The 18,517-nt window shown below is 41.6% G+C and overlaps 1 protein-coding gene across 2 annotated transcripts; it reads right to left on the reverse strand.

Annotated features, from left to right (window-relative positions):
- Window positions 1-3,476: 3,476 nt before the first annotated feature.
- On the reverse strand, window positions 3,477-13,145 carry melk (maternal embryonic leucine zipper kinase). Of its 2 annotated transcripts, none has more exons than XM_034120843.1 (18): window positions 13,032-13,145; window positions 12,630-12,764; window positions 12,450-12,535; window positions 10,502-10,618; window positions 10,265-10,408; window positions 10,066-10,134; window positions 9,808-9,900; window positions 9,126-9,224; window positions 8,385-8,453; window positions 8,020-8,118; window positions 7,616-7,702; window positions 7,319-7,444; window positions 6,952-7,113; window positions 6,520-6,799; window positions 4,934-5,027; window positions 4,510-4,666; window positions 4,326-4,429; window positions 3,477-4,225 (listed from the first exon to the last, which is right to left on the reverse strand). In XM_034120843.1, the coding sequence occupies exons 2-18, from the start codon at window positions 12,706-12,708 to the stop codon at window positions 4,048-4,050; spliced, it is 2,043 nt and encodes a 680-aa protein (XP_033976734.1). In that variant the 5' UTR covers window positions 12,709-12,764; window positions 13,032-13,145; the 3' UTR covers window positions 3,477-4,047. The 2 variants fall into 2 exon arrangements, with proteins under 2 accessions (XP_033976734.1, XP_033976735.1); XM_034120844.1 differs by lacking the exon at window positions 13,032-13,145 and adding an exon at window positions 12,852-12,976.
- Between the last annotated feature and the right edge of the window lie 5,372 nt (window positions 13,146-18,517).

An 18,517-nucleotide genomic window follows, 5' to 3' on the forward strand; every position in this document is an offset into this window, starting at 1 on the left:
AACAGCATGGACGGATGCTACTTCATAAGCAGAGAGGAGAGGCTGAAGAGAGCGGGAGGAGACGAATGCGAGTGGAATGAAGTAGAGTCAACAGTCGGAAAGAGAGAGGAAGGCTGACAGCACAATTAAGGTTTTTAATTCTCTGCTTGAGTGGGCCGGTCCAGTCTTTATGCTAATTAGGATGCCACAGCCATGTAATAAATCTCTATGATCCAGCCTCATTTCCCTTCTGTCTCTCTCTGTCTGTCTCTTTCACACACGCTCACACACATTTGCAACAGCACAGAAAGTTCACCCATTACTTGATATGGCTACACACTTGGGCTGGAGTGTTTATAGATTTGATAAGGTTGTTTTTTTTGTGCAATTTCAATGCTTCCCTAAGATCTGAGAGCCACAGCGTGTAAGCACACCCTGTTTACTGGTTGGCCAAGCATTCCCCGCCTTGGCTCAACGCCTATACCACATGTAGTTTCTCTCCCTGTTAACTCCCTTTATTAGTGTTTTTCAGGAGTATAGTTTGCATGCAGTGCGTTGCATAAACATACACACATCTGAAAAGCGCAATGAATGCAGAAAATATTCTCTTATTCCTCTGCCTTTTTCTCTTATCCTCTCATCTCCATTTGACAGACATGTCTAATGATAACATCTGCAGATAGGAAGAAAAACAGCACAACAATCCGCAGATAATTGGAGGCCACAGTTAAAGACAAGAAGAGAGAAAATGAGAGAGACAGATAAGTGGACAACTGTAGACTGTTTGTTAAAGTAGCAACTAGCAGATATTTTCACCCTCATTTAGGTCACGAGGACGCACACTAATCAGTTCTTTTTTTTACGTTGCTTTTTAAAAGTGTCCCAAAGCCAATTTAAATGCGTGTGTGAAAATGAACTGCAGTTGTAAGTTCATTAAGTAAATGAAAGTCAGAGAAAGCAATTGAGGTGGAATTTTAATTGAAGAAATACACAATTTGATAATGTTACAGCAGAAATCAGCCTCGTTTACAACCAAACACCCCCAGTTTGGCTTTTTGCTGTGATGCCGCTCCAATATCTTTGCTGGTACAACACTTTCTCATTGGTGGTGTCACTGTCAGCTACTCTGCGTTGTGTGAGGATCAACATGGCCATCACCCCAACCACAAGTGCCAGGTGAAGCAGGTACAGAGCAACATGCAGACACGTCAGCAGCAGAGACACAGAGGGTCGCCACGCACCAAGGCCCGACCAGGAGGAGTGAGCGAGGGAGCTGAGGACCAGAGCCGGGACAGAGAGGACGAGTCTGAGCAGCGTGGAGGAGAGCCAGGAGAACAGGGACAGAGGAGACAAGAGGAGAGACACTGCTGCCTCGCTTGTTGATACAGCCTATAAGAACAAATGCAGAGTGGACATGTGACATAATAATGCTGATAGAAAGTAAGTGGTGTGTTGTTATGGCTATACCTGAAGAATGCTAGTCCAACTAAAACATATATTTAATTGACCAGCTAGTTTCTTACTTAGATTTTCTAGAAGCATTTGTATTTGTATCGGACAGTCTGTAGACAGGAAACAGCAGAACTAACAGGGCTCTCCAAACGTTTTAATTTAAAGGTTTTTGAGACCTGGAGAGGTGAAAGTACTCAGTATTTTACCAGAGAAATTAGAATTAGAGGAAAGAAAAAAAACTGTTATTCCTTTTGCTTTTCAACACTTGTATACTGGGATCCCTTAGGGGGTTCCTGACCCTAAGGAACCACTAAGATAAAGCACACATAACGACTCTGTTCATTCGTTTTTGCATTAACGTACCTCACAAGGATTTCCATGCGAGGTGTCATTAGACATCTGAGCCTTGTAAAGCCCTGGAAAATGAGCAATGTAGTCAGAGGAACAAAAAGAAATGGATGTGTAATGCAGTAGCTTCACAAAAAATAGCAAACAAAATTATTGGACCGTATCAGTGTAACGCTCTTCAGAAACTCACATAGGAAAAGAAGAATGAGAATTGCTGTCAACAGGAGCCTCATTGCTGCTACCAGATTTACACTCACAAGCCTGAAAAGAACAAACAAAACAAACGAGCACCAATCTGCTTTATTCACATATAATCTGTATTTACCCGGCACTGCTTCCAAACTGGACGTACTGTGTGTCAGCTCACTCTTGCTCCTGATACATTAAAAGTCCCACATGCCTTTATGTTCTGCAAACCTTTCTCAATTGTAATGTAGTAATCCTCTTCAGGGCAGGAATCAGCCATGCTCTCTTGCTCTAGTTTTTAAACAAGCATGGACAAAACTTCCCAACATGAGAACAGGGACTGCGGTGCCCCCTGTTTGAATGGAGGGACATGACAAGAATCATTGAAAGCCCCTCATTATATATTTGCAAACTGAAAATGGGGTTTTCTTACAATACGTTCATTTTCTACCTGCCCTGTTACTGTCTGCATGCATTGAGAGGTTTAAGTACATTTAACATTATAGAGTGTCAAGTTTATGATTAAGAACCAAACAATATATAATGGAATTAGTCTAGAAGAAAGAATGCATAAATGTAAGAAAAATGTGGCTCATGTAGTGACTGGAGACTGAAAAGAGGGGAGACACTCTTATTTGTGAGAAAGGTGACAGCTGGTTTTTACTCCAGCTGTTGTCCACACCAAACACACAAAGCCTTACAACCTTAGCCCAGCATGACTCATTACCGCCACTGGAATATTATGGAGGATATGTTCTCATTTTTTTTTTAATCACACCAACTCCAACCTTCACCTGTCTTACATTATCATCCCACTCCCCTCCCTCTCTCAAGACTCCATTAAGGTTAAACCCCCCTTATCATCACCTCAACCCATCGTTACCCTTCCCCTCCCTGCTGAGACGCCAAGGAGAAGCTGCCACAAATACATGCCAATCAGCCGCAGCACTGTTAAGACTAAGTGGCATCTTGTCTGGGAACAGGGAGGGGGAGAAGGAGCTTTTTTCACTTTGTTCAAATGTTGCTGGCTATGATCATCATTATTTAGTCATAACAATCACACTCCTACAGCCATTTCTGCCATAACCATGATCCTCCAACATTTTGAGTATCAGGGATAAATCTCTCACTGTTTTACATTTACACGAGAACACAGAGCATGTGCATTTCTGTAGTTCAAGGACATAAAGGTATGTGGATGACTTTTAAATAAAAAGGCTGTGAACATGCGAGTGAAGGATGTGAGCTTTCAAACCCAAAGCATCTAAAGTGTTGAAGCATTTTTGACACCTTTCAGCACTTATTTGACTAAATGTGAACTGAGAAAGGCTGTCACTAAGATAAACTATCACTATCAATCTTTCTACCAAAGAGAAGTGTATACCAGAAGAACAGAAGGATGATGACAAAGTGTAAAACACACCACTGCTCCATCAAACTGCTGAGTGAATAAAAAAAGAAAATCTGACGTAAATTAATCTTGATCATCTGTCTACATAAACACAGACATATTAGATCCACTAGAAACCATTTATTTTTCTCCTCGTCAGTCAAAATCTTACACACACAATGCGACAGACAGTAAGAACTGGATAAGCACCAATGAGAAATAAAAGAAGACAGACAACACAACCATGTAAAACGCAGTGATGGAAGAATTTTAAACATGTACATTAATAACAGGAAATTACACCTACAGGGAAGAATAACAACATCAAGACATAAATATGGTAATAAGCAGCCAGAAGGTATACTGTAAATAACATTGTTTCATTTCACACATTCATCTCAAGAGGACTGACTGAGATCCTATTCAGCTTTACAATTAAAAAGTGAAACAGCCATACTGACATGTAATTCTCATACATTTAATGTAACATGTTCTCTGGGGATGGCAGGCTGGCCTAAGGACAATTTCAAATATTCACTATGAATAATGAAGAACTAATCATTAATGTGTTAAGACACGGATCTTAGTCTGAATCTCTGCTACAATTCCTAATCAGACATCATTTATTGTAGGACACAAAAAGGCATCCATTGATTTACACTGGGAGTGATATTGACAGGAAAGTGCATTATTTAGATACTGGATGTGGCAAGGATGTCCTCCACAAGGTGCTTGTAGACCCAGGCGTCCCCCTTAAGCCTCTGGCGGCGGACCACCACGACCTCTGGCCTCTGCAGCATGCACACCTCCAGCTCAAACGCCATGGTAACCTTACCAAAGTCGCCCCAGGTTTGACACTTTAGGGTATACCTAAATGAAGGAAGGTGACAGAAAGATTAGAATTGGTTCAAAGAATAGGCAGAAATGGGCTATCTGATCAGAACGAAGAGGTTAAGGCGTGTCTTCTCACCCTTTCTGTGTGAAATCAACATTTTTCTCCGGCAGGATGGACAGGATCTGGTTCAGGATTTGGTCTGGGTTGGTCTGACTGGTCAGAGTAACGTTGTACTGCGCCTAGGGGAAAACACAGACAGAAAAAGAATGATGTACACTATTTTTGACACAGAATGGGTATGAAGGTTTGACTTGCATACCTTGATCTTGCGCGGGCCGTCACGCAGGGCTCGTCTCTTGCTGGGAGTGAGCATGGTGATCATCTTATCCAGACCTCTCTCCAGGGAACCAAACACCTTTCCTGCTCTATTCTTCTTCCCGCTGTCTGATGTCACAGCCATGTCCAATGAGCGAGACCTGGAGAAAAAAACAGGGACTCTCATGACCTGTCATTTTATCAAACTTTTCTTACCGAAAGCAGGAGGTAAGATGAAGATGTATTATCATAAATATCAACTTTTAACCGTGGTTGAGTCTCTGTAGACCATAAGCCATCCTGTAGTCCCCGTCAATCTTAGATGTGAACAGTATTTCTCCTCCCATTCCATTATTGCCTGCATTTATCAATTTTAGCACACACGCCTTCCCTTACTCCCTCTCTTTTACATCAGATCCCCCACTCACCTTCGCTCAGGACTGAAGGCCAGTAGTTCGACGTTTGCAATCTCCTTGAACTCTGCTCTCTTCTTAGTGTGCTCTTTAGATGCACTGCCTTCACCTACAACACAAACAGACATTTTGTTTTACAAATAGTGAATAGAGAAAGAACTTAAAGCTGCGACAATTAGTCCAACTGTGGGTTAGACAAAAAAATAATTGCAAAAAAAAAAAAGCATGGAATAAAACTGAATATCATACAGTTTCGGACTGACACAACAAAACATTTGAAGACACCATTGTTGACTTTGAGAAACTAGGATAACAATTGTATTGACATTTTACCATAAGATTAATTAATCAACTCAGAAAAGAATTTGCATATTAATAAATAATTATCAGTTGCACAAAAATCCGACTTATGTAATGTTTGGAACCTGAAAGTATCTTGAGAGGAAACAAAAGGGGAACTCAGATGGGGATTAGATGAGAAAGTGACCGATACAGCCCTTTGCTCTTATGCATGAAACTGGCTGGCTTTGTCATCACACACACACACACACACACACACACACACACACACACACACACACACACACACACACACACACACACACACACACACCACACACACACACCACACACACACACACACACACACACACACACACACACACACACCACCACACACACACACACACACACACACACACACACACACACACACACACACACACACACACACACACACACACCACACACAACACACACACACACACACACACACACACACACGCTTTAGTGGCAAGAGAACACATGTCACTACAGCCCACGTGGGACTGTGAGCAGAGGAAAGAGACAGCTACACCTGTCACAGCACACGCCTAGGGACGGACACACAGACCACAGCGTGTGTGTGTGTGTTGTAAGAAGCAGCATGTCTGCACTGTAGCTTAGAAAACAGAAGGCTGAAAAGAGAGCAGGGCCAAGCCAAATTCCAAGAGTTTAACACCCAATAGTCGACTGCTTAGCCCACCTGTGGACGAGTTTATAGAAGAAACTAATGAGGCCGGACCTCAGAGCAGAGAATTCACTTTGACAAATAATTAAGACTTTAATGATTCTTCATTCATAAGTGACCTTCACTCACAGATAAAGGAAAAATAATTAGCTTCCTGATAATAATAACCTCACCTTTGAGTTGACAGTGATAAGTGTGTATGTAAATGAGAGTGTTTGAGTGTGTCCATTCTCCGTGGTTTCAGTAATGACAGCTAAATCATAGAAACATGAGAGGCTTTGGGATAGAAAATAACAGGCCCAATAAATGAGTTTATTACTAAAAGACAATTTACTTGCAAATGTGTGGCATGTGGACGTGGCATTTATGATTATGAGATGCATGAGGACTGAGCGAGGGAAAGATAAATGAGAGAGCGCAATGTGGAGAGGGGCAGTTGGCTAATGCAAATAATCTAATAGAGATTGTACTTCGGGCCCTTGTAACGTAAAAAAACAATTACAGTATACAAACAAACTGCATGATGAACTGAAACTGTGTGTTGCCTGTTCTATATTACTGCCATGGGTTCAGTGGTTGAAACTGCTCTTACCTTTAGGTGCGTCTGCATTGGCTACGTTAGCATTTTTATTAGGTGTGGTCAACACATTCTTGTTGGGCCGTGGATTCTTCTTACTGGACACGGGAGTTCGAGGAGGAGGCAGCGCAAATAATTCAACGTCTTTCTGCTGCACCGCCATATTCTCCTTGTTCTCACTGGTTCGTTCCTGGTCTCTGTCCCTTCTCTCCTGGCGGTGCTGTGCCGCTGTCCGCCCCCTCTTTGGAGTCGGACTGTAAGCGTACCTTTTCTCCACCGCTGGGGATGCCAGTCTCTTTAGCAATACAAAGAAGAGAAAAGCTTGATGTTAGTAGATTTCTCTGGAAGAGGCACAAAGGGCATAACCTTTCACCAATATTTCTAACCCAAAATGAATCTGTGAGGACATTGGAGACAGCATTCACACATGTTCCAAATTTCACATACCGTGTCTTTGTTTACAGCTCCATCTGGCTGACCTCTGACTCCCTGGGGTGTGTAATGTTTGGCTGAAACCCATGGGCAATCATCAATGTAGTCCGAGCAAAGGTCCAGAGAACCCATAATCATGGCATCTTCATCCTCACTCAAGTGAAGAGCTTCCATTGACTGACAGCAAGAGAGAAGAAATAAGAAATAAAAAAAACAAAAATACAAAATAAGAAAAAGACAAAAACATATACAGCATATCTGGATACTGGGAAACAGTAAGTATGTCCTAGGTAGAGTAATAAAGCTGTCTGTAGCCCAGAAAAAGAAGAAAAGCCTTCTGGGAGTTGTGGTGCTGAGTCTGAGTTGTGGTGCTGAGTCTGACCTGTAGTCCCTGGAGCAGAGGAGAGTCCTCACACACTGTGGGTTCAGGGCGCATGCGGACAGGTTTGCCCCTCTGCTTCTTTGACAGCAGCAGCAGGTAGATGGCTGAGGTCTGGTCATACCGCCACTGTAAGAGGACATTTGTTTTAGACTGCATATCAAATAGAGAGTATGTAAATTACGCAGAATAAAGGGGTTGTTAATGTGATTAACATTATGCAGTTGTTGTGATGTCACCATCCATAACACAACATAATCACAACTGTTGTTGAACAGACCAACATAATAAACATTGTACCTCCTTGACCAGCGCAGTGGTGCTCTCCCTCGATCGCTTCATGTTGACAGCCATCTCAGTGATACAGTCCTCATCGATGTGGCCGAGCTACAAAAAGACTCAGCATGTTTACACAAAATGCATGACAGATCCTCCTTCACTTTTTATTGTTTTTATATGTCAGCACTAAACAACATTATCTCAAACAATTATGTTCATATTAAGAATTCTTTCAAAAGTCAGATAACTGATGACATTTTCTGTTGGAAATAAAAATAAAAAGAGGCTAAAGTAAAACAGATAGCATACTGCTCCATTAACTGTTAAAAGCTACTATTTGTTTGCAGTTGTGCTGTTTTTATTTAGATATTTGTGTCTGTATGTTATGGATGAATGTGTGTGTGTGTGTGTGTGTGTGTGTGTACCGGCTTTCTGCTAAGCCACTCCACGGGGCTGTTGTAGTCTTTCATCACCCAGGGATGGTCCAGCAGCTGCCGAAGAGTAATACGCCGCTTGGGGTCCACCTACAGGACAAACACAAGAACTACAACTCAATAATCAAGAGACTACACATCCAACAACCAATAACATATCTAAAATGTTGTACAAGTCATTAAATGATATGCACCAACAATGTTAAATAAAAAATGTTTACTACTTCTATTATTTTGTAAAGATGTGTGTAGATGAGTTGCAGTAGTGTGCAATGAGAACCAGACTAGTAACTCATGGAGGGAAATGTCTACAAAATGGCTAAAAGGTGAGCGACAGTACGAGTATTGTTATGCACCTGCAACATCTGATTGAGGATGAGGATACTTCCTGGAGACAGCCAATGGGGGTTATCATACTTGCCTCTCTGAAGAGATAAAAGATGTACAAAAACAATTGTGAAACATGATAGTATTGGGATTTGATTGAGCTTAATACAAACAATTAAACGGAATTGACACAAGATATTGAAGCTAGTGGAGCCTCGCAGATGGGGTTGCTGCAGCCCCCTCAGCATCCCCCCCTTCCCGCGTCCATTCGCGATGTCTCGCTGTCTCGCAGTCCCCACGCAGTAAGCAGGAAATGAACCCAGCTCACACTGTCCGCTCCTCGCAGCAGCGAGCCGCGCAACGTCCCGCCAACACGGCACCCAGACCCCACGCAGCATTCTCATCTGTTTGTCCTTACTGGTGTCATTTTCTGGTTGGTAACGCCATTGTAACACATAATCACTGATGTTCCGCTGTAACGGTGATAGACTCATCAGAACAGAGTGGGCGAGCTGACCAATCAGAGCACAGTGGGCTCAAAGGGAGGGGGGGGGGGCAGGAGCTCCAACAAGCCGTGTAGGACAGAGAGTGAATACACATACTATACAGAGATGCTGTATGAGAAACCAACGTGAGTTTGGAAAATTGCACAATATAAATCTATTCTAGTATACCTCAACAATGGAATTATGATCAGTAGAAATGGCCATGACATGGGACCTTTAAATATCAAACATCTTAAACAGCTAGAAGAAGGTCAGCTCTCTTACTGAAATCTTCCTGTAGAGGATCCCGCAGTTGTCGTCATCAAAGGGTAGATATCCACAGAGCAGAGCGAACAGCAGCACTCCCATGCTCCACACATCAGCCTGCACATTACACATCACACAGCAGTATTTCAGCTTTACAGTTAGGATTTCACAGCTCAGTTGCACTGAGTCATGCACCAGCGAATACACTCAGCAAACCACGAAAAAGCAGAAATGTGGAACAGGCAGGTAAAAATGAATTTTATTGGGGAAACAAATGTGTGGTACAGGGTTCCTACAGCTTCAAGAAAGTTGTAAACAATGTTTGAAATGCTACATGGAATTAAATTCAAGAACACCTTTACAAATACTAAAACTTATGGACAATTTAGCTTGCTACTGGTTTCGAAGATAGGAATGGGTGTTTGTGTGCCGACTTGGCAGTTTTGTCTTTTCTTACTCATTATGTACGAAAATGTGCCTCTAGTCAAATCGTGAAGAGTTAGAAACCCTGATAGAATACCTTAATCCACAAAAAAAAATTAGTGATCGAAATCCTGATCTGTGTGACATTAGTGCACAAGAGGCATTCAGTAAATAGTAAATAAAACTCTGGTAAAATAAGGTTTTTGAAGATCTGCAGGAATTCTGAAATGTCATAACTCTGGTGGTGCTCATAGTTGGAAAGGGCATCATCTCTCACCTCTGAACCAATGTATGCTTTTCCCTGGATGAGTTCAGGAGCAGCGTAGGCAGGGCTGCCACAACACGTCATCAGCTCATAACCCAGACCTCCCTAGGAGAGACATGACCACATGTTCACATCATGTTAAAAGGCATTAATCACCATGTAAACACTTCAGCTGCAATATTGTCCACAAGGATGTTTTGTTTAATACACCTTTCTCTATAATTGTAAACACAATACCACAATAAGACAGAGAATAAGTTGATGACGTACCTTAGGTTTGGCACACAATCCAAAGTCTATGAGCTTCAAGTTGTGGTTTTCATCGATCAATAGGTTTTCCTACATTTCAGAAAGACAAGTGTTGTAGCAAATGTTAAGATTAGGATGCTGTCACAGACAAGGAGACACATTTTGTTGTGGTCACAATCTCTCAGTCACTCTTTCACATGGAATCAGCGGTTGTGCTCACCGGTTTGAGGTCCCTGTGTGCGTATCCCTGGCTGTGGACGTAGGCCATCGCTGACACAATCTGCCTGAAGAAAACCCGGGTCTCCTCCTCTGACAGACGGTCCTTTGCTATGATGTAGTCAAACAACTCGCCACCTGGACAGTACTGAGAGGGAGAAATTTGTAAAATAAAACATAAATAAGGTCATATTCACACTCCCCTCACTCACATACTGTGTCAGTCTATGTGTGTGCCTACCTCCATCACTATGAAGATCTGGGTGGTGGTCTCTATGACATGGTAGAGACGGCAAACGTGCTGATGGCTCAGGTTCCTCATGGCCTCGATCTCCACCTTCACACGGGGCAGGTCATCCTGGGGTGACAAACAATTTCTTTATTAATTGAAATATTGGTGAAATTTAAATAATGATGTTCTTCAGAACACAGAAAGATCAGCATACAGACATTTTTGGGTACATGGAACAGTGGAACAATAGTTTATGTATTGATCAATCATGCCGTTTTTGTAAAGGTTTGTTGGCATAAATATGCACTACAGCCATTTATATATAATCAGGGGTGCACATAACTGGTACGCAGGTATGTATGCACGGTACAAATCTGAAATGCGCAATGTCACTTGTGTCACTAAGCGCCTTTGCGTACCTGATAGGTCATCAAAACAAAACACATATTTCGTCTACACGTGTTTCTTGTCAACAATCAGTGGAGTAAACTACTAGACATGTCAAAAAAACTAAAAGACATTAAGCAGCCACTTTGGCGTTTTGCTCCCTGCAAAAAAATCTTTGGACTTTCTATGACTGATTGAACTGGGTGCTGGCCGTGCCGCGCAGGCCATAACCGACGGCCCAGTGAAGCTTTTCCAGGAGGCAGAGGCTTAGATCACCGGACGACAGAGTTGGTCGCCGTGTGCACAGGGCTGCTGTTAACGTCGGTATGTAAAACAGAATTGTGCCAAAACTACGGCACTGGCTGCGGTGGGAGACTCCCCTGTGCACATTCTGTGCCGCGCGCACACTGGAGAACTGCGCAAAATCTGCTGATCACAACGTTCACGCTCTGTGGTCAAGCTGCTGCAGTTTTATTTACAACAAGGTGGAGCAAAACACACAGCTGCAAACGTACTCGTAGGTACCAAAAGTAAAAGTAGTCATTTTGCAGATTGGTCCATTTCAGAATAATATATATGATATGTTTTATAATTATTGATGCATGAAAGTGTCAAAGCTGGTAAAGGTGCAGCTAGTTTTAATGACTTTGTATACTGCAGGGCAGCTTGTGAATTTACTCCAGGTGGAACTAAAGTCTGATTTAAGACTTGATTATATTTCACATCATTAATCCAAATCTGTAAATAACTAAAAGGTATTAAATAAATGTAGTGGAGTAAAAGTACACCATTTACCTCTGAACTGCAGTAGAGTAGAAGTACAAAGTAGCATAACATAGAAATACTCAAGAAAAGTACAAGTATCTCAAAATTGTTCCTAAGTACAGTACTTGAATAAGTGTACTTAGTTACTTCCCAGATCTGAAATCAGATATGACTTCAAGTCATGTGATAATTTCTTAGTATTTGATCCTTCAACTTGGCCTCAGGAAATGTGAGGATTTCACATTTTTGGCAACAAGTTTTGGAGAAAACAAATTGCATGCTTAAACAGGGACAGAGAGGTGCATCTGCAGCATCTTCATCATCTACCATGCAGGAAGTGGAAATAGAGGACAGTGAAGGAGACACTGAGGAGGACAGTGAGGAAGACTGCACTTTTCATTTATTTAATCGTTTATTTGAAGAAGGACAATGCACATTGATGAACATTTAAAACAAATAATGCTTTAAAACGTAAACATGCCGGATTTGAGCTTTGAGCTAATTTCCACTTATTAACACCACGCTTCGTGTGGGGCGAGTACCAAATGCTGTCTCCTGGTACTCATCTGAGTAACTCACTAAAAAAGTTATGTGCACCCCTGCATGTAATATACAATAGTGATGCTAATGTTTCTGCTAATGTAATTCGGAATATTATATGTTGAGTCCACGAAAAAACAATTAAATAGGGTTACACCTCGAACACACCACTTTGGGCGTGGTCATTTCTCTTTTCTTTTAATTTATTGTATAAAAATGCAAGTTATGTTGAATAATGCTCACATTTACAACTGATCTAACTTACCCCTAGATCCTTCTTGTTCATGATTTTAATGGCAACCTTCTCTCCTGTCTGGAGGTGTCGACCCAGCTTGACTTTGGCAAAGCCTCCTGACAAACACACAGGGTTAAAAAACACACGTCAGAGTGGATATGGCACTGACAGAGCTGTTTCGATAAAGGACATATCACCATTGCCATTTACCTGATCCGATGGTTTCATAAACTTCATAATATTTGTAGAGCTCGTCGGCTCCGCGGTGCTCCGTCCTTTCCACAGGCATCCTCCTGCTCTTTATCCAGTCTATCCTCCTGTTTCAGCCCCACGATGGTGACCTCACTGCGGCGAGAGGAAACCCGTTTAACGTACAACACCACTGCTAGCACTAAACTCGCTAAATCACAAAATTAAACCAAAAACACCAACCTTTCCTTCATAAGTAAAAGCAGCTTTACATAGCCAACATTTTCTAGCAAGCTTGTGTCAAATGACGTAAAAAAGAACTGACGTACGCTAACAAAAGTATCCAAACTAATACATGTAACGTTAACGTAATGAAAGCCTACTTCACTCCAAGCTAACTGAATGATGCTTCTTCAATGTTACCTGAATCTTTAATGAAACCGAGAGACAAAGGAGATGAAATCAGTTAGGAATCAGATGCCACATAGAAAAGCCCTCGAACAGAGATGTTTTGTTACAGAAGTTTGAATTTCGCACGTTGACGTTGACTTCACTTCCTGCTTCCGGTTTGAGCGACGTGCGCTCCCTTGTGGCGAACAACAGTACTGCAGCTATGAACTCAGGAATCAGAGGTTTATTATTATTATAATAATAATACATTACATTTATATAGCACTTTTCCAGGTGCTCAAAGCGCTAAAGTTAAGCATCAGTAGCTACAGTTATGGCATTGCAAAACGTAGGTCCCAGGCTCATTCAACAATGCAACATAAATATATAAGACATAAATAATAAAACATAATGCAAGAAGAAACAGAATAGACAGGAGAATGTTGCAAGTGACCAATATGCAAGTAATGCAGGAGAAGTAAACTATATACTTGTTAAATAGAATAAGACGAGCTAAACATTTAAATAAAATACTTTAAAGGAATAAAAAGTATTTTTGTTTATTGTGATAATAAATACATATGTGGAATGCAAACAGATGCATGCTATTGAATCAACTTCATCAAGGCCGTAACCATGGAGTCTACATTGGGGGGGACCACAAATTCAATCAACATTTGAATACTAATTTCCTGCCATTCTAAAGGAAAATATATAAAAATTCACTAACACATGGGATACTTTAAAACCTGTTAAACCCCATGCCTCCGCCCGTGGGGGCAAAAAACAACAATATTCACGAAACTGTGTCTCAGGCATGGGCGTAGGAAGCATCCTCAATGTGGTTGGGACAATTTGACGGGGGGTGTGGGCAGGTGGTGGACCTAACCTTCTCTGGGGGGGTCCGGGGGCATGCTCCCCCGGGAAGATTTGTTTTTAAATGTTAAAGTTAAAAGCATCAATCTGGTGAGAGCAAAAGGAAGAGATCTATGGATACATCTCCCAACACCCATTTGAAACAGAACTGTAAACAGATTTACTTTTTCTTTATGCATATTTTACACAACCCGGTATCACGGCAAGACGTGAACATGTGACGATTTACCATGCTGGGAGACGTGAAGATGTCACGATTTCGTCCCTTCAAACGTGACAGTTGCACGGTATTGTTAACATGGCCCAGCCAGTGGAGAAATACCCGGAAGTGCCAAGCAAATCCTCTACCCCGACAGTCGGGTTGTTATTGTCAATATTAATATAATAATGATTTATTTTTTAATAGTCACACTCGATTTCGCCGATTTTCTTGTTGCCCCAGCTGGTCGACACCTCTTTTAGCAGAAACAAAGGCTACATTAATGTATTAAATCGATGTTAATCCATGTGTGTCGTTGTAAAATCAACGGACGTTACGTTGTGCGACTGCGTTGCCAGGCAACAGCTTGCGTTCATGTTAATTTACAAACTCTTCAACTAGAACCGTAGTTATATTTAAAAACATTTTAGAAGGCCTCACGAAATACTTTAATGTACATTTAAATTTAAATGTGAAGGAATGTGTGTGTATAACAAAATACATCCGTCATAAACAATACCGGAAACAGACAAGGCAAGATCCTCAGCTCGGTGATTGGATGGTTTAGCCGCAATGCACGTTGGGATATGGTGTTTATGCGATGTGAAATCCGAAATTGTGCAATCGCACAACGTCACGTCCGTTAATTTTACAACAACACACATGGATTAACATCGATTTAAAGGTGGGGTATGTAATTTATTTCAGAAACACTTTTTGTTATATTCCATGGAATGCTCTTAACATCCCAATAGCAATGAATATATTAAATGCTTTGACAATAAATACATGCAAAAAATTCATCTGTGGAAGCCGTAGCACTGTAAAAAGCACGACCAATCATTTTAGCCGGCCCGGCTAAAATAACTGGATGGCCTACCTGCCTGTCAGCCTTCCATCTGTGCACAAACTTATCTCGTGCCCTCATTGGTCATGTGCGCGTTCGTGTGTGTTGGAGGAGGGGCTCTGTAAGGAAGTCTGAAGGAAGAGGCAGATTTATTCCGGTTGTGTACTTTCAAATTTTAGCGCAATCGAGCTGGTTTCTCCAAAATTACATACCCCACCTTTAAGGCTGATGCTTTTATCTAACATATTTATTAAAACATTTTACAGCATACATTATGCTGTCTTATGACACATATTATTATGTATCATATTATAAAAGTATTAACAATATACATTTTGTGTGTTTGTAAGGTGGGGTTGGCTTGAGAGGTGGGAGGGGAAAAAGACAGCGTTGGAGGGATGTAAGGAGAAATGTTGTGTGATCCTAGCACAGGAACCTCTAATGTAGGACTGTGACTCCAGAAAATCACAGAAGAAACATCCGAGATCTCTGTCCAGAAGAGCGCAGTCCTAGGAACAGCTAATATACTGCACAGAACCCTCAGACTCCCAGGCCTCTGGGCTCTGGCAGAGGACCCAAGCTTGGAAAAACAAAAGACTGCCCAGGATGAGGCGAGTGGCGCTCGCTTTTTTGTGGCATATTGGTGATGACGTTCAGGCAGGTATACAACTTGTGGGATTTAAAGCATCCTGTTTGTTGCCATGTCTGAACTGTTCAGCTGGGCATGTGGCTGCAGCAGCTGACCAGAAAGGTGTATTTAAGTTGTCAGAAGGTGTGTGTGCCTTCACCTAAACAACTCCTCAAGCCTGTAATTAGTAAAAGGTGAGAGGTGAGATGAGAGACCACTGCTTGTTTTTAACAGACCCCTGTATACTTGTCAGCCACCTGTAATGAGTGTATACAACCACTCTCACTGTTAAAGTTTTATTTTTTAACTACAATTTCTTTCATGGTCAGTTGTCCTACACCAAATGTATCGGAAAGGACAACTTCCTTCACCTTCTTATCATTTTGGGACAAGTTAGGTCTTAACTTAAGAAAAACTTCCTAGGTCTCCCAATAGCCCCGACACATATGCATTAGTCTTTGAAATGTAAGAAAAAACATGTTCTCCAAGTAAAAATGTGAAAATATCACATCTTATTCAACCCTGACCGACAGCTGCAGAGGAATTTTAGTGATTGATCGGTGGTCGTCCTTGGTTTCTTATGGTTGTTAGGGGACGAGTTGGTCGTTAGGGAAGGAACCGGTGGTTAGGGGGCGTCCAGGTGTCAGCGGGATGACAGAACCCATCATTTGGTTTCTGGGGCAGCTGGCCTTACCGGGACAGAGGGACATCAAACAACCCACAGCTGGAGGAAGAGTGAGAGGAGAGGAGACAAGAAAATGAAAATGACAAGGTCTAGTAGAGGAAGATGTGAAAAATGGGAACTGGAGAAGAGAGACAAATGTAGAAAATCTGATTTAAAGGTGATGTAAGGGACAGAAATATTTGATTTAAGTGTTGAGCTAAATTGCTGTGGACTCTATGTTCGTCCACAGTGTCTTTCACTATTTTGTGTTCTTTTCTTCTTGTTTTTTGTGGTAAATGTGGCCAGCTAAGATACACCCATTGAATTACTAAATACAGAGAAACACTGACTAAATCCTTTTTTAAATCATCACATATGGTTGATTCCCAAGAAAGTAATAGAGAGAAACACTAACTAAAATATATTTTAAATCATCACATATGGTTGGTTGTAGAGAAAGCAGAAAGAATCTACTTTTTCTTTTCTCTTTTCTTTTTTGCAAATCTTTCCGTGAGGGCTCTGTCCTTCTCAAATCTGCATGAGCTCACAATTTTAACATGTTTGTTATGTTCTGTAACATAATGTAAGCCAGTGGGTGTTTCCTCCTCTGGGTCTTTTTATAAGATGCATCTTAGGAGAAACTTTACTTTTATATCATAAAAATATATATAAATGGTTGATATGCTTGAAGGGCAAATTATGTTACAGTCAATGGTTTTACCAGACACAGCACCAGCCTTGGACAGCCTGCGTTTTCGTTTGCCAGTTTCACATATACAAGCTTCATACAGTATATGCAGTCAGTCTGTCATATTCAGGTCAATAGATACATCTCAATGTAATTGCACTAAAGTAGTAAAAGATGACAACTACCTTATCTTTAGAGAACATTGAAGTATCCTGTACGCATGGAAGTCTATGATTGTTCATGTGACTGCCAATATGCTTGTTAAAGAGTTACTGTGTCACTGTGCGTGTGTGTGTGTGTGTGTGTGTGTGTGTGTGTGTGTGTGTGTGTGTGTGTGTGTGTGTGTGTGTGTGTGTGTGTGTGTGTGTGTGTGTGTGTGTGTGTGTGTGTGTGTGTGTGTGTGTGTGTGTTTGCAGTTGTTCTCGAAAGTGATTCAGTTCTCCTTCATCATTGATTCCCACACAAAGGATGACGTTTTACCATCAGATAAAAAAAATGTAATTCTCTGGCCAGGAATCAACCCCCACAGAGACACACTCCAAAAGTCTTGATCTAGAGATGTTATGGTATAATATTTGCATGGACATTAATGATGTGGAGAACTTCAAACCCATATGGGTGCAATATATTCCCTGGCTGAATGTGTCACTTCTGGGCAGAGGACTGATTTAGCCCAGTAAACACAAAATGTAGCGCAGCTTGCTTGGCTCTTTAATTTTCCACTGTGTTTTGTCAGGGATTAAGAACAAAAAAGAGTTGGAAATATCAGAAATGACTTGAAATGTCAAGCGCAACTTATTGTGGAGGAATTGAGTGGGATGGAGCACAGATAATGTGTTTCGCCTACCTGTAGCAGTAGCAGAAACATGACATTTCAGATCAAAATATTTGAAGATTGGCAACTGAACGACATCGCAGCTGTTCACAATGTAAGTGTGAAATTGCCAAACTGAGAATTTCACAACTTTTCCAAGAACCTCATTTTTATTCTGATTGTGCAAGTGCTAAATGTCCATATGTTTGTGTGTGAAAACCACAAAGATATACGAGTCACATATTTGTGGAGAAAGCGCTACGATGTCCGTGATACAAGATTATTCAATCGGGACCCTGTGAAAGCAGCAGGAGTGAGAAAGACAAGCAGAATGTTATCCTGCAGAGCTCTGTGAAGTCTCATGAGGACACTGGCAGCAGTATGGAGAGAGATGACGCCACTGTATTGTCTCTCTCTGTCTCTGTCTTTATGCCTCTGTCTTTGTCTGTCTCTCTGTTTGGCCCCGGGCCCTTTGGCCTGAGACACAGGAGGACACAGATGTCCTGCAACACGCCTTTATACCATAAACTTACAAACAAGTTGTGCATCTAAATCCAATCCAAATGTTGTATTCTCCCCCTTTCTGGCAGACAGCCTGATCTAAGACGCTGGTCTCCTGCAGTGAATAACCAGCAGTCACTGAGCTATGACACAAGCATTCTCAAAAGTCTTTCAGGGAATACTGTGAACTCTGTCCAAGACGGGAGCCAAATTCAGTTTTCCACTGTGACAGCTTAATAGCTGCCATGTCTGATTATACACACACACACACACACACACCATACACACACGCACACACACAC

Source organism: Trematomus bernacchii, unplaced genomic scaffold (assembly GCF_902827165.1).
Source record: "Trematomus bernacchii unplaced genomic scaffold, fTreBer1.1, whole genome shotgun sequence".
NCBI lineage: Eukaryota > Metazoa > Chordata > Actinopteri > Perciformes > Nototheniidae > Trematomus > Trematomus bernacchii.

What these genes read in the sequence shown, in the direction of transcription:
- melk (XM_034120843.1), bottom strand. Translation starts at nt 12,708, where the DNA reads ATGCCTGTGGAAAGGACGGAGCACCGCGGAGCCGACGAGCTCTACAAA. An exon ending in AAGCATACATTGGTTCAGAG is followed by an intron (nt 9,225 to 9,807) that starts GTGAGAGATGAT and finishes TGTAATGTGCAG; the next exon opens with GCTGATGTGTGGAGCATGGG. An exon ending in AGTGGCTTAGCAGAAAGCCG is followed by an intron (nt 7,703 to 8,019) that starts GTACACACACAC and finishes GTCTTTTTGTAG; the next exon opens with CTCGGCCACATCGATGAGGA.